Genomic DNA, 12,841 nt, shown 5'->3' on the forward strand with positions numbered 1-12,841 from the left:
CGGAAGCCATGCAGAACGACGGGAGCGCGCCGTCGCCTGAACCTTCCCTGAACCTTCCCTGAACCTTCCCTGAACCTTTCCTGAACCTTTCCTGAACCTTTCCTGAACCTTTCCTGAAGCTTGATCGCGGATTGCTAAGTCTAGTCGTAGGACAGGTGGTGCCCAACTTTGAAGCGGGGCTCAGGGGCGGACAGCTTCTGCTGCGCGGAGAGACAGGCTGGCCGAAGGCATGCTTCTGAGCGATGCAGGAGGAGTCGGTCGTCTTTCTTGCAGCCAAAAACGTCCCGGGGCAAGCGCTCGTAAGCAAACGCCTCAGCTCTGGCCCAGCTGCCCTATCTACTGTGCACAAGGCTCCAGCCTCTACCCTGCGAAACCCCCCTATCCTGGCGACTGCGCTTGCGGCAGCGCAAGCTGCTCTCCGGCGAAGCCATGGACTAATACCCGAATGCGATCTGGAGAAACAAAAGGCGACGAGACACCTGCGGGGCGCCCCGAAGCTTGCCCACCAATGTCACCCGGAAGCGTCCTGCGTGGAGGAGGATGCACGAGATGCACGAGTCGTGGCCGTGAAAGTTTGCTGCGCTTCAAACATGGCTTGAGGGGTCACGAATCAGTTGCTCTGCGTGCCTAGCCACGAGCCTGCCGCCGTGTCACACATCACGGTGCATCCAAGATCCGTGCTTGCAGTGACTGCCTGGCACACGGTCTTGTTCTGCACGGCTTGCTAGACGTGTTCTGGAGCATCGTTTCTAGAAGCCTCCCTCTCGTGGCCGATCTGTGCTGGACACGTAATGGTACCACATAGGTATGCACGCTCAGATCGTCCTTCGCTGTGTCGATCTGTCTCACACACGTGGGTGAGGTCGGCGATCACAGAGGAAATCAATATTCCACCGATAGCCTCACCGAACATCTCATGACGCAGAGCTGAGGTTGGTCGCCTCGCACCGTGCATGCAGGATGCTGCAAGGAACGCTGATCGTTCCGCTGCATATGCACAGTCGAAGGATATGTCACAAGCGCAATGCAAGAGCGTTGAATGTGCAATATCGGGTAATTGATAATCAAGATCTACCGTGAACATGTCAGATATCGAGGGCAGAGGCAGAGGCGCTGCACCTGTGCAGCGACTAGGCCATAGAATCTGCTGAAAGCAATGCACAAGGCTGAATGTAGCTGAAAGACCATACAGAAGTTGTACAAGCCGCTATGCTTTCCTCCGAAGCTGTGTCTAAAACTCCCAGTCCTCATCGACCGACTTGATGGCCCAATCGAACTTCTCGCGGAGTGTCTTGGAAAAGAAGCGCTCGATGGGCACGTCGAACTTCTTCGAGAAGACCACTGTGAGGCGAGGGTCGATGTAGTTCTGGAGTGAAATTAGCACGTGTTCGGGGGGGACGCGACCGGTGTACTCACAATCTTCGAAGTGCCTAGGGCAACCTCCTTGTTGCCCTCCTTGTCCTCTAACTGCACCTTCATGTTTTCGATGCGCTGATTTAGCTTGTCGACGGCGGTTTCGAGCTTGTCGATCGACGGGCCTTTGCCTTCAGCCTCGACCTTGCCTGTCTTGTTTTCCTTCTTGTACTTGGCTGCAAGCTCGTAAGCCTTTTCGAGACGCTCTTGCAGCTCTTTCGGCTTCATCTCCTTCTCTCTCTCCGCCGCCAGCTTCTCGTTGTCCTTTTCAAACTTCTTGGTAATCTTCTGGCGCAACTCCTCCACCTCGGCTTCCTGGTGTGCCTTCACCCACTCGGTGTCAAGGTCTTCCGGTCGCTCAAAGTACTCCGCGCCCTTCTTCTTCTTGATCTTAGGGTCGACGTCCATCATCATCATCTTTGTTCTCCACAGCTGGTATCGGAGACCGTTGATCTGTCATGTGTCAGAACTTGCTTCTTGTGGTCGTGAAACCTTAGCGAACTCACTCTATCTTGCATCTTCTCGACGGAACCAGCGTGACCAGCAGCAACTGTTCGCTTATGGTTACACAGGATGGCGACTTCGCGATTGGCATCGTTGTATGCTTTGACCTTCTCCTGAATCGTGCCCGTAGCCTTCATCTCCTTGAGCAGCCTGGCCATGGTGTACGATGCGTTGTAGGTACGGAAGACCTTCGCAGTGAGACCTTGCATATAGCTTGTCAGGTGCTTGTTCAGCGCCGAAGTCTAGTCATCAATGTCAGCACATGTCCGCCATACAATACATGAGCACTGCTTACGGTCAAACGATCGAATATGTCATCGCCAGTGGATTTTGGCTCCTTCTTGAAGATCTTCAAGTTCTTGAACACTTGTGTATCGACCTCGACCTCGTCGTAGAACCGGATACTGTCTTTACCCAGGAAGTCGAAAATGACGGTGTTTGGCGGCTTTAGTGTTACATGCTGGAACTTTAACGAACAGCAACCGACGGTGTCAGCTTCGTCTTCGCCCTTCTCGTTACCCGCACGGAGTGCGAACTGATCAATCAGGTAGATGGCGGTTGCACGTTGGCGGTCGACCATCTTCTCAGACTTGAGCTCCCTCTTGTAGTCCTCTCGGATACGATCAATGTGCTTCTTCAATTCGCGAGCCTTTTCAAACTTTTTGAAATCACTCTGGCCCTTGATATCAGAGTTTGCTGCAAGCATGACATATTTGTAAGCCCCGTTGATGTTTTCTTGCCACATAGCGAGCCATGTGCCTTCGTGGTCATGCTTGACCTCCTTCCAGCGGTGGCCTGCAGGCGGCTCTGGAACCTTTGCCTTCTCGCCGATGTTGATGGTGATCTGCTCAGGCAACACGCGCTTCTTCACCCGGCCAGTCTTGGGGTGTTCGCCACGGCCACGGAAGAGACTGGGTGGTTCGACTCGGAAGTTTCCCACCTTTTGCTTGCGTCCGTCCCACATGCAGTACATGAAGGGGGTTTCGATCTCGTCCTTCTCAGCCTTCAGAGCTTTCTTCTCGGCTGCTGGAAGAGCCTTCTTTCTTGCACGCTCGGCATCGAAATGTTCGAAAATAGGCTTGAAGTCGCACTTCTCGAACTTCTTGATCTTGACGGGTTTGCCATCTTTGTCCTTGCCGTGCCCTGTCTTGTCGAGAATGGCGACAAAGTCCTCGAAGAAGTTCTTGTTGAAGGTGGGGTTTTCAACGTTGTGGGCAGAGTTCAGCATACTTCCGTAAAAGCCTGCGACTTCTTCGGCTTCCGGGTGCAGAGACACTGGCACTCCATCGTACAGCAACTTGACGTGTTTCGGCAGTGGTTCATACTCGGGGGGAAAGACGACACCGTTGTGCTCCAGAGTGTCCCACTTCTTGGTGCCATCGCCCTTGGCTGTATCTTCCCACCAACGGTACTCTTCCTCTTGGTCTTCAGCATCCTGATCCTGCTGCCGCTCTTCCTCAGATTTGACTTTGGCCTTGCCTTTCTTCGCTGGTGCTGCAACAGGCTTCGCCTTGGCCTTCTTTGCTGCTGGCTTCTTCGAGAGTGGCGCGTCGGAGTCAGATTCCTCCTTCTTCACGCCATTGGCTTTCTTCGCTGGCGCCTTCTTCTTCGCAAGGGGAACATCATCATCAGACTCGCTCTCTACCTTGGGTTTGCGTTTCGGAGCTGCCTTTTCTTTTGTGCGGATAGCCTTGGCCTCCTTTGCGGCGGCCTTCTCAATTGACTCTTTCTTCTTGACCAGTTTCGCAGTTAGAGGTACGTCCGAGTCCGAGTCCTCTCCAATCTGCTCCGCGGTCGCCTTGGGGAGTACTCGGGCCTTGAGTGGTACGTCGCTAAGTTCAGAGTCTGAGTCGTTCTGCGCGGGCTTTGCCTGCTGAGATGTCCTTCGCCGCTTACTCTGCGGGAGAGTTAGCGCATCGTTCGCACACAAGGGCCAGTCGTTCACCCACCAGTGGTTTATCTTCGTCATCCTCAGAGCCGCTTTGTTCCTTGTAGCTGGTAGTTGGGATGCTACCACGAGACTTGCGCTTCCCATTCCCATTGCCGTTGGGGGCATCAACGTCCATATCATCCACTGGACCCATTCGTATCGAGATTCCCGGCTCGACATGACCGTTGGATGCGACCTGCTTGTCCATGGCTGCATCGACGTCTTTGGAGATGCGATCGTTGGAAATTGCTGGACGGCAAAGATGATTAGCAAAGTGTTGAGGGATGGCAATGCTCTAGCGCGACGCGCACAGAAGGTTTCATGATGTGGCTCGATGTGGAGAAGGCTACGATAGCAAGACACGGCGATCGTCGCGTAGGTAAAGTGTTACGTGACATGGACGTGAGGCGGATGTGGCTTGCGCAGGCAGACTCACCTCCATCTTTCGCGTTCACCAGAGGCGTATCGTCGGAGGAAGACATTGGATAACCGGTTCGAAGGCGTTGGCGTGGCGGGTGTCGAGGGGACAGAGCAGTTGAATCAGCTTTGTTCGGCGCGAACGCAGAAGCTCTAGCGGAACCGAGTGAACGGGCGCAAGAGAGGCGATGTAATGGTGATGCGGCGCGTGCGTAGGTGAAGCGCCCGCTCCGCAAGACCGGGCTGAGGGCGAGAGAGGCGATGGTGGAGGAGAGGTGAGAGGGATAGATGAGCGAAGAAAAAGGAAAGAGGAAAGAGGAATGCTGGGGTTGATGGGAAGCCTCCCTTCTACGGCCTCGAAGGTGGCGCACGGGCTTCTCGGCCTTTACTAGAGTGATCGCGCAGTACTGTTTGTAACCAAAGTTGCATTACCCTCTGAAGAAGTTGACACGGTGGAAGCGTTGTGGCAACGGCGTTCCAAGGAAGAGGAGCTCATCAGACAGAACAGGCTGTCGAGTGAAGCTTGTGAGGGCTGTAAGGGCAGCAGCGGCTCTTCTCGTGCACACCATGTGTTGCTCTTTCCAAGTTTCCACGCTTGAAGTGGTTGTTTTCAGACCAACACGACAGGAGCATCGTCATGTCTGGAACATCGGGATCTCGGCGGTCATCGCAGACAAAGCTGCACAGCACGATGCATCTCGACGAGACTCCAGGAGGGACCAGCACAGGCGCGATGCAGCGTCCCGCACGCTCCGCCGACGTGCAGGCACAGAAACCTCGCGCCGGTCACGTGGTTCTGGGCAGGGCGAGCACGGCTAGCGCAAGATGCAAATCCGCCCCGACATCGTGAAGCTCCAACAGACAGCAGCTCACCACCATCACCCGGCCGTCGCCATCTCCACTCATCCCAATTCCTCGCCATGATGCTGTCCCGAGCTGCCCGCCCCGCCATGCGGGCTGGCATGGCCGCTGCTGCCGCCCGGTACGCTCTCCCCCGGGGTCGCAGCTTTTGAACGCCCTGTGCATGGCACCCGCCGCGTCGATTGCATCTTCAATTGCATCAAATGCTGACTGAACGTTTGCGTGTGCAGGCCTGCCACCCTTGGCGCCACCAACGCCGCTGGCTACGCCACTCTCCGTGAGATCGAGGGCCGCCTCAAGTCGATTCGCAACATCGAGAAGATCACCAAGACCATGAAGGTCGTCGCCTCCACCAAGCTCACCCGCGCGCAGAGGGCCATGAACACCTCGCGCGTCTACGGCCAGACGTCCAACACCGTCTTCGACAGCGCCGAGACCAAGCCCCTCGAGAACGGCAACAAGACACTGATCGTCGTCTGCTCCTCGGACAAGGGTCTCTGCGGTGGTATCCACTCCGGCATGTCGAGGAAGGTCAGGAAGATGCTGCTTGACGCCCCCAACGCCGACCTCGCCGTCATCGGTGAGAAGTGCAAGGCCCAGCTGTCGCGTTCCAACGGCAAGAACTTCGTCCTCAGCTTCGCTGGTGCCGGAAAGGACATCCCCACCTTCGCCGACGCCTCCGCCATCGCCGACCAGATCTCGGTCCTCCCCACCGACTACTCCTCCGTCAAGATCATCTACAACAGCTTCATCAACGCCGGTTCCTACGAGGCTACTGTCCAGGAGGCCTACTCCGAGGAGGCCATCACCCAGTCTGGTAGGTAGCGGTCGAGATGCTGCTCTGCACTCCAGGTCTGACGTGACATACAGCCAACTACTCCGCTTTCGAGATCGAGGACGAGGCTCTTCCCAATCTCCGCGAGTACGCCCTTGCCAACTCGCTCTTCTGGGTATGTACATCAAACGAGCCAGCGGAAGCCACAAACTGACAAGACGCAGGCACTTGCTGAGGGCCACGCTTGCGAGCAGTCCGCGCGCCAGAACGCCATGGACGTAAGTAGACTTGGAGCACGGCGTACCGACCATTGTGCTGACCAGCTTCTCCAGAACGCCTCCAAGAACGCCGGAGACATGATCAACAAGTTCCAGATTCTGTACAACCGTACCCGTCAAGCCGTCATTACTGGCGAACTTGTCGAGATCATCACTGGTGCGGCTGCTTCCGAGTCGTAGAGACTGTAACGGTGGTAGACTAGATATCCCGGACATTTGGCTCAGTTGCGCCGTGTAGAATAAGTACTGTTCATAGCTCATTTGTCACCCTGCTAAGCAACTGTAAGCTTGTTCTCACGCCTCCCTATGTGCTGTGTGCAGCTGCCCGTCTTGTTTGAGATGGGAACCTTCCAATGCTGGTTTGACCGTCAAAGTTTTTCTGGCCGCACCTTCGCATCTTACGCGCAACTTAGTTGAGATCTGAGCGCACCGGCCTTTTGATTTTCGCAACACATCTGAAAACCTTAGCTAGTGTTGCATTCCGTCGCATCAGCATGAAGTGAAAAGCAAGACAGACCAGACGTTATCTTGACGAATCAAGGGCGATTGAAACGATCACTTCAGCCAGGAAACCTTGGTGCGTTTTCAGGCTAAGATGAACGCCCTGCAGCGAAGGGGAAGTTTAGAGTTCTGCCCAAACAGGAAACCAGTAAATCGCAAGAGTAGGCGTTGGTCAACCATGAAACGTGGTGCAGCGGTTTGAAACAATCGCTCCTCTCGAATTGCACAGCTTGTCAGTGACATGTAAAGAGACTCAGGCTATAATATGGCGTGTTATTCCTAGCTTTGCGTGTGCGCTGGAGTCCCTCGTCGCCATTCTTTGCCGCTTGTAGGTGTCCGGTTCAGCAGCCTCTTGACATCATCTCAAGTTCGCGGGGCACGAACGCGATATCTTGATTACCTCATTACCTCCAGCCTCCAATATAGTTGAAGCTAGGCTCTGACTGTCGTTTTCCTTTTTCAAGGTTGCGAACCTTGCCATTATTGTCTCTTTGCTCTTTCCTCGGCTGCGACCTCGACGCCATTCTCAACACATCACCATTCTACGCGACGCTACCATACAATGGACGAGGCACGGTACCGCGAACTGAAAGAGAAGTTGGCCGCTTTGAAAAGCTTGTATGCCAGTCGACATTACTCACAATGTGCCAAATTTGGCGAGCTTCTGCTGAGCGAGATGCACGACCAGGTAAGTGCGGTGGACAGCACAGTGCTCGAGACGATATGCATGCAGCAGACTATGGATGGACGTTAACATGTCTCAGACTCACCCGCTCCACCTCGCACATTTGAACTTTTACACAGCGCTCTCCCATGATACCTTGGCCCGAGAAGCAACCCTGAAGAATCGCTGGAGGGAGCTCAGCGTAGCTGAACTGCACTACAACGCCGCCATTGTTGCTCTGTCCTCGTCACAGTCACCCATGCAGTGCGACCTCTGGTCACCTACTTCATCAGGATCCGCAGTGCCTTCTCCGTATTCCCGCCGGCGTACTGACTCCATGCACTCGGAGAGGAGCGCAGCGTCCAGTGCCACATCGTTGGGCGACGAAGATGACGAGTGCCTCGAGATGTCGCCAGGGAAGTTTGCATCACAGGGATCCGATGAAGCCGTGACCAGAGATGAAATCCCCACCATCCCTTCCACATCGGCTACGCCCACGACCCGACCTCAGACGCCGCAGCAGTTCTACTTCTCCGCCAACATGGCCTCGTTCGCGGACATGGTCGCGGGCCACCTCGCCGACGTGCGCGAGCAGAAGCTGCAAACGGGCATGCCCACCGTCCGCTTCACGATGCCGTCGGCTCGACCGTCGCCCACAAAAGCCACAGGCCATAGCCGATGTCTCAGCGTCGACGACTCGACAGACGGCGACGAGGCGGCCATGGAGGCGATACGGGCCAGCCGCCGACAGAGGACGTTCCGCCCGCGCTTTGATCCAGCGAGCGTGCAGCGGCTGTGCAGAGAGGCGCTGGTCGAGCTGTCGGGCTAGACTTTTGTTATATACGACGCCATGTTGTTGTTTTCTGTTGTTGTTTTCTGTTGTTGTTTTCTGTTGTTCTGCTCTGTTGTTCTGTTGTTCTGTTGTTTTGTTGTTTTGTTGTTCTGTTCTATTCTGTTGTTCTGTTCTATTTAGTTCGCTTCGTTGCCATGTAATGGAGATGCAGAAGATATATACCCCGGGCGCTCCGACTTTGGCTGTGCAGCTGCCAAGTACCCGACTAATCGTTTCATGTACGAAACTTGTACGCTGCGCGTTTCTCTTCTGGCTCTTGTTTTGCTGGCCAGCCCAGTGTCTACTCTACTTTCACCAATTGTATTACTAGTATCCTGCCATGGTATGTAGGTATCAGGTAGGGCAGCTCGACGGGGGTCCGTTGCATGAAGAAGGAAGAAGGAAGAAGGAAGAATGAAGAATGAAGATTGAAGATTGAAGATTGAAGATTGAAGATTGCAGATTGCAGAATGCAGAATGAACATGGTTGACGATTCAAACCAATCGTTCAGTCATTTGGTACTGTCCATCTCAAAAAGGCAGGGCGAACCTCTATGATATCGCGACTTTTGCGTTCCAAGCCCGGCCCCGTCCATCCCATAACGCCTTGCAATGCAAACACTCCCCTTGTAGTCGCCTGGTCTATTTCATCATCTCGTCCAGCCCGCGCTTTATCCGTTGGGCCTTGATGCGCAGCGCCTTGACGCTCTCGAGGAACAGGTCGTCGCTCTCCCTCTGGCCGGTGCTCTCGATGCGGAAGATGAAGTGGTCGCGCACGCGTCCCAGCTTCACCTTGTCCTTGAACTCGGGGTGGCGCAGGCACTCTCTGCTGACGGTGTCGTTCATGGGCTTATCGACCACGGCCTTGTTCTCGCCCTCGTGTCCGCTCAGCTCTGGGTCGGCGGCGGCGTCGGCGGCGGTGACCTTGTCGAGGCGGATGACGCCCTTGGGGAAGCAGCGCGCGAACTTCTTGGCGTCGGCGCCGACAATGGGACTCAGGATGTCGATGGTGGGGAGCAGGCGGTACGAGGCCGTGGCGACAGGAGAGAACTTGGCGTGGTCCTGGCCAATGCCCTTGATGGCGTGCATGGTGAGCGTGATTCTCTGGCCGGGGCGCATCTTCACGATCAGAATGTCCGGGTTGGTGGGGCGGATGGGTTGGGCGGCGTCGAACTTGTCGGCCTGCTTGCCCAGGGGCGCCCAGACCAGGTCCTTTGCGTAGACGGAGTGGTTGATGTACAGCTTGTCCGGGTCGGTCTCGCCGGCTACTGCGCGCTGCAGACCGCCTTCCTGCCAAGTGCACTCGACGTCGAGGTGCAGGATGGCGCAGTTGAAGTCCGAGGGCCCGCCGGAGCCCTCGTCGTCGTCGGTGGGCTTGACGTACCACTTCATCCAGTCGAGGCCGTTGGGGTCGCCGCAGAGAGGGATGAGGCCGAGGCGGTGGGCGAGCACTTCATCCTGGATGATGGACGTGTTCTGGTAGACGAAGACGTCCTCGATGGCGAGGGTGGGGAGTTCGGAGAGGAGGATGCGGCGGAAGGCGTTTGCGACGGAGGTGTCGAGGCCGGAGAGGGAGAAGGACGAGTCGTAGGGTGTGGGGCGTGCGTGGAAGTGGACGTGGAAGTTCTGGGGTGGTCAGATCAGTGCATGTGGGGGAGGTAGGAGGCAGGCGCATAGGCGGTAGGCAAAGGCAGGAGGCAGGCGGTAAGAGGCAGTACGTACCTCCTTGAAGTAGTCCAGGTCCCATTCGTGGTTCTCGCCCGGCCAGTGTCCTGGGAAGTCGGTGGACTGCTGGTTGGCGACCGTCTCGATGCCGACTTGGAGCTTCTGCGCGGGGGGCGGTTAGCGACTAACGACAACGCCATACCCATTGCAGGCCTACCTTGCGCTCAGCCAGCACGGCAGCACGGGGGAGAGCCATGGCGGGGTGTGCGTGTGCGTGTGCGTGCGCGGGTGCGGTGCGGTGCAGGGCGATGCGGGTGTTGCTGCTGCGCCAGAGCCCTCGCCGCGCGGGCAGCCCTCGAAACTTTTCGACACTCCAACACGGCCATCGGCACCAAGCCAGCCGCCAAGGCCGACCGCGCGGGCCAGGTGGACATGACGATACGATTTTGGCAGCCCTCCCATCCACGCCACGCCCGCCCTCTCCACTCCACACGCCCATTGAGGCCTCACACGGGCACATCCAGCGAGACCGACCCCCCTCCCTCCCACCATGCCCGTCTCCATCGCCCGCCTGGCCGGCCACGCCGCGACACGCGTGGGCCTCCGCGCCGCCCGCCCACAGCTCCGCACCGCCCTCCCTACACGGCCCCTGCCCAGCGCGCGCTTCCTCTCCACCACCCTCGCCCGCCGCTATGCCGAGGTCGACGACAGCCAGCGCACCCGCATCGTCCCCACCAACGAGCACTTCACCGGCCCCGTCGCCCCCGAGGACGCAGAGGCCGACGCCGCGCTCGACGACGACGCTGCCGCGCTCGACGACCGCAAGATCCGCCACTACACAGTCAACTTCGGCCCCCAGCACCCCGCCGCCCACGGCGTCTTGCGCCTGATTCTCGAGCTCAACGGCGAGGAGATTGTGCGCGCCGACCCCCACGTCGGCCTGCTGCACCGCGGCACCGAGAAGCTCATCGAGTACCGCACCTACCTGCAGGCCCTGCCCTACTTCGACCGCCTCGACTACGTCTCCATGATGACCAACGAGCAGTGCTTCTCCCTCGCCGTCGAGAAGCTGCTGAATGTCGACATCCCCATCCGTGCAAAGTACATCCGTACCCTGTTCGGCGAGATCACCAGGATCCTGAACCATCTCATGTCTGTCCTGTCCCACGCCATGGATGTCGGCGCCCTGACGCCTTTCCTGTGGGGCTTCGAGGAGCGTGAGAAGCTCATGGTGCGTTCATGGACCATGCACAGCCTCACACGGAGAAGCTAACATGCCCAGGAATTCTACGAGCGCGTCTCTGGCGCCCGTCTGCACGCCGCCTACGTCCGCCCTGGTGGCGTGTCGCAGGATCTCCCCATCGGCCTGCTCGACGACATCTACCAGTGGGCCACCCAGTTCGGTGACCGCATCGACGAGACCGAGGAGATGTTGACCGACAACCGCATCTGGATTGGCCGCACCAAGGGTGTCGGTGTCGTCTCTGCTGCCGACGCCATCAACTACTCCTTCTCGGGCGTCATGCTCCGAGGATCCGGTGTTCCCTGGGACATCCGCAAGTCGCAGCCCTACGACGCCTACGACAGGGTCGACTTCGATGTCCCCGTGGGTGTCAACGGTGACTGCTACGACCGCTACCTCTGCCGTATGGAGGAGTTCCGCCAGTCCCTCCGCATCATTCACCAGTGCCTGAACGACATGCCCGCCGGCCCCATCAAGGTCGAGGACTACAAGATCGCACCCCCGCCCCGTGCCGCCATGAAGGAGAACATGGAGGCCCTCATCCACCACTTCTTGCTCTTCAGCAAGGGCTACACAGTGCCTCCTGGTGAGACCTACAGCGCCATCGAGGCCCCCAAGGGAGAGATGGGTGTCTTCCTCGTCTCCGACGGCAGCGAGAGGCCGTACAGGTGCAAGATCAGGGCGCCTGGTTTCGCACATTTGGCCTGCATGGACCAGATCTCGAGAGGGCATCTGCTCGCCGATGCTGTCGCCATCATTGGCACAATGGACTTGGTCTTCGGAGAGGTAGATCGGTAAGGGTCGCTGCTTAGAAGAAAATGAATTGTGTCAGCTTGAGATACCAGGCGGCTGACTGTACATATTGTACCCTTACCTTTTCTTTTTTCTTTTCAAAGTCAATCAACGTTTGCATGTTCAGTCCTCTCCCGAGATTGTGATGATAGCTTGCTACCTCAGAGCAGGGTAACCATCGTGAACGCTGAGCACAAAGCAGGTAACCTACCATCACACCAAGTCTCTAGAAGGAAGGAGCTAGTCAAGTTGGCTCTTCTGGACTGATTCCAGCTGATAGATATGTAGAAGAATACAGCACTTTTTATGTTTATCTATAATTGCCTAAGCTATAGTAAAGGCCTGCAGAATACAGCACTCTTTGTATTCATTCATAATTACCTTGGCTATAGTAAAGGCCTGCAGAATACAGCACTCTTTATGTTTATTTATAATTGCATAAGCTATAGCAAAGGCCTGCAGAATACAGCACTCTTTATGTTTATTTATAATTGCATAAGCTATAGCAAAGGCCTGCAGAATACAGCACTCTTTATGTTTATTTATAATTGCATAAGCTATAGCAAAGGCCTGCAGAATACAGCACTCTTGATACTCATTCACAATTGCCTAAGCTATAGTAAAGGCCTACAGGCTTCGTTACAGAAGCCTAGCTTTGATAGCTACAATATCCCATTTTTGACTCGGAGCATACAACCTCTACCCTGGTGCGCATCAGCCTTGGCCCACGCTTATTCGAACCGTTGAAGCCTAAATCAACTCCAATCAACCCATCTACCGCGCCCTTCTGAACAACCTCGTTGACCCTGACACTTGCCCACAAAGAGCAGCCACCTCTTGCGTGCGCACGAGTGGGAACAACAGCTACCGGCCATCCCGTCCCGTGTTCGATCGCAACGGCACCATTCGCTCTTCGTTCTCTCCGAGAATCTACCCCACTACGCCCGCCCAACGCCTCGAAGTCGC

At 56.5% G+C, this 12,841-nt stretch overlaps 5 protein-coding genes across 5 annotated transcripts, besides 7 other annotated features; 3 read left to right on the forward strand and 2 right to left on the reverse strand.

Annotated features, from left to right (window-relative positions):
• Positions 1–1,231: 1,231 nt before the first annotated feature.
• On the reverse strand, positions 1,232–4,329 carry EKO05_0002268 (DNA topoisomerase; the record flags this gene model as incomplete). Its single annotated transcript, XM_038944201.1, has 6 exons — positions 1,232–1,366; positions 1,417–1,866; positions 1,920–2,159; positions 2,213–3,814; positions 3,867–4,096; positions 4,284–4,329. 6 exons carry the CDS (start codon positions 4,327–4,329, stop codon positions 1,232–1,234), a joined length of 2,703 nt encoding a protein of 900 aa, XP_038792940.1.
• Positions 3,329–3,376: a tandem repeat.
• Positions 4,330–5,184: 855 nt separating the features above from the next.
• Positions 5,185–6,358, forward strand: EKO05_0002269 (atp3 gamma subunit of the F1 sector of mitochondrial F1F0 ATP synthase; the record flags this gene model as incomplete). Its single annotated transcript, XM_038944200.1, has 5 exons — positions 5,185–5,246; positions 5,356–5,942; positions 5,996–6,075; positions 6,125–6,178; positions 6,233–6,358. 5 exons carry the CDS (start codon positions 5,185–5,187, stop codon positions 6,356–6,358), a joined length of 909 nt encoding a protein of 302 aa, XP_038792941.1.
• Positions 6,359–7,241: 883 nt separating this feature from the next.
• EKO05_0002270 (uncharacterized protein) lies at positions 7,242–8,172 on the forward strand (the record flags this gene model as incomplete). The annotated part of the gene is made up of 2 exons (XM_038944062.1): positions 7,242–7,367; positions 7,444–8,172. 2 exons carry the CDS (start codon positions 7,242–7,244, stop codon positions 8,170–8,172), a joined length of 855 nt encoding a protein of 284 aa, XP_038792942.1.
• Positions 8,173–8,563: 391 nt separating this feature from the next.
• Positions 8,564–8,584: a tandem repeat.
• Positions 8,585–8,641: a tandem repeat.
• Positions 8,642–8,657: a tandem repeat.
• Positions 8,658–8,817: 160 nt separating this feature from the next.
• Positions 8,818–10,096, reverse strand: EKO05_0002271 (DNA-directed RNA polymerase core subunit rpc40; the record flags this gene model as incomplete). Its single annotated transcript, XM_038943990.1, has 3 exons — positions 8,818–9,801; positions 9,898–10,002; positions 10,058–10,096. 3 exons carry the CDS (start codon positions 10,094–10,096, stop codon positions 8,818–8,820), a joined length of 1,128 nt encoding a protein of 375 aa, XP_038792943.1.
• Positions 9,057–9,095: a tandem repeat.
• Positions 9,830–9,890: a tandem repeat.
• Positions 10,097–10,102: 6 nt separating the features above from the next.
• Positions 10,103–10,168: a tandem repeat.
• Positions 10,169–10,390: 222 nt separating this feature from the next.
• EKO05_0002272 (uncharacterized protein) lies at positions 10,391–11,881 on the forward strand (the record flags this gene model as incomplete). The annotated part of the gene is made up of 2 exons (XM_038944010.1): positions 10,391–11,071; positions 11,123–11,881. 2 exons carry the CDS (start codon positions 10,391–10,393, stop codon positions 11,879–11,881), a joined length of 1,440 nt encoding a protein of 479 aa, XP_038792944.1.
• Positions 11,882–12,841: the final 960 nt, after the last annotated feature.

This window comes from Ascochyta rabiei, chromosome 3 (assembly GCF_004011695.2).
Source record: "Ascochyta rabiei chromosome 3, complete sequence".
In the NCBI taxonomy this organism is placed as follows: domain Eukaryota; kingdom Fungi; phylum Ascomycota; class Dothideomycetes; order Pleosporales; family Didymellaceae; genus Ascochyta; species Ascochyta rabiei.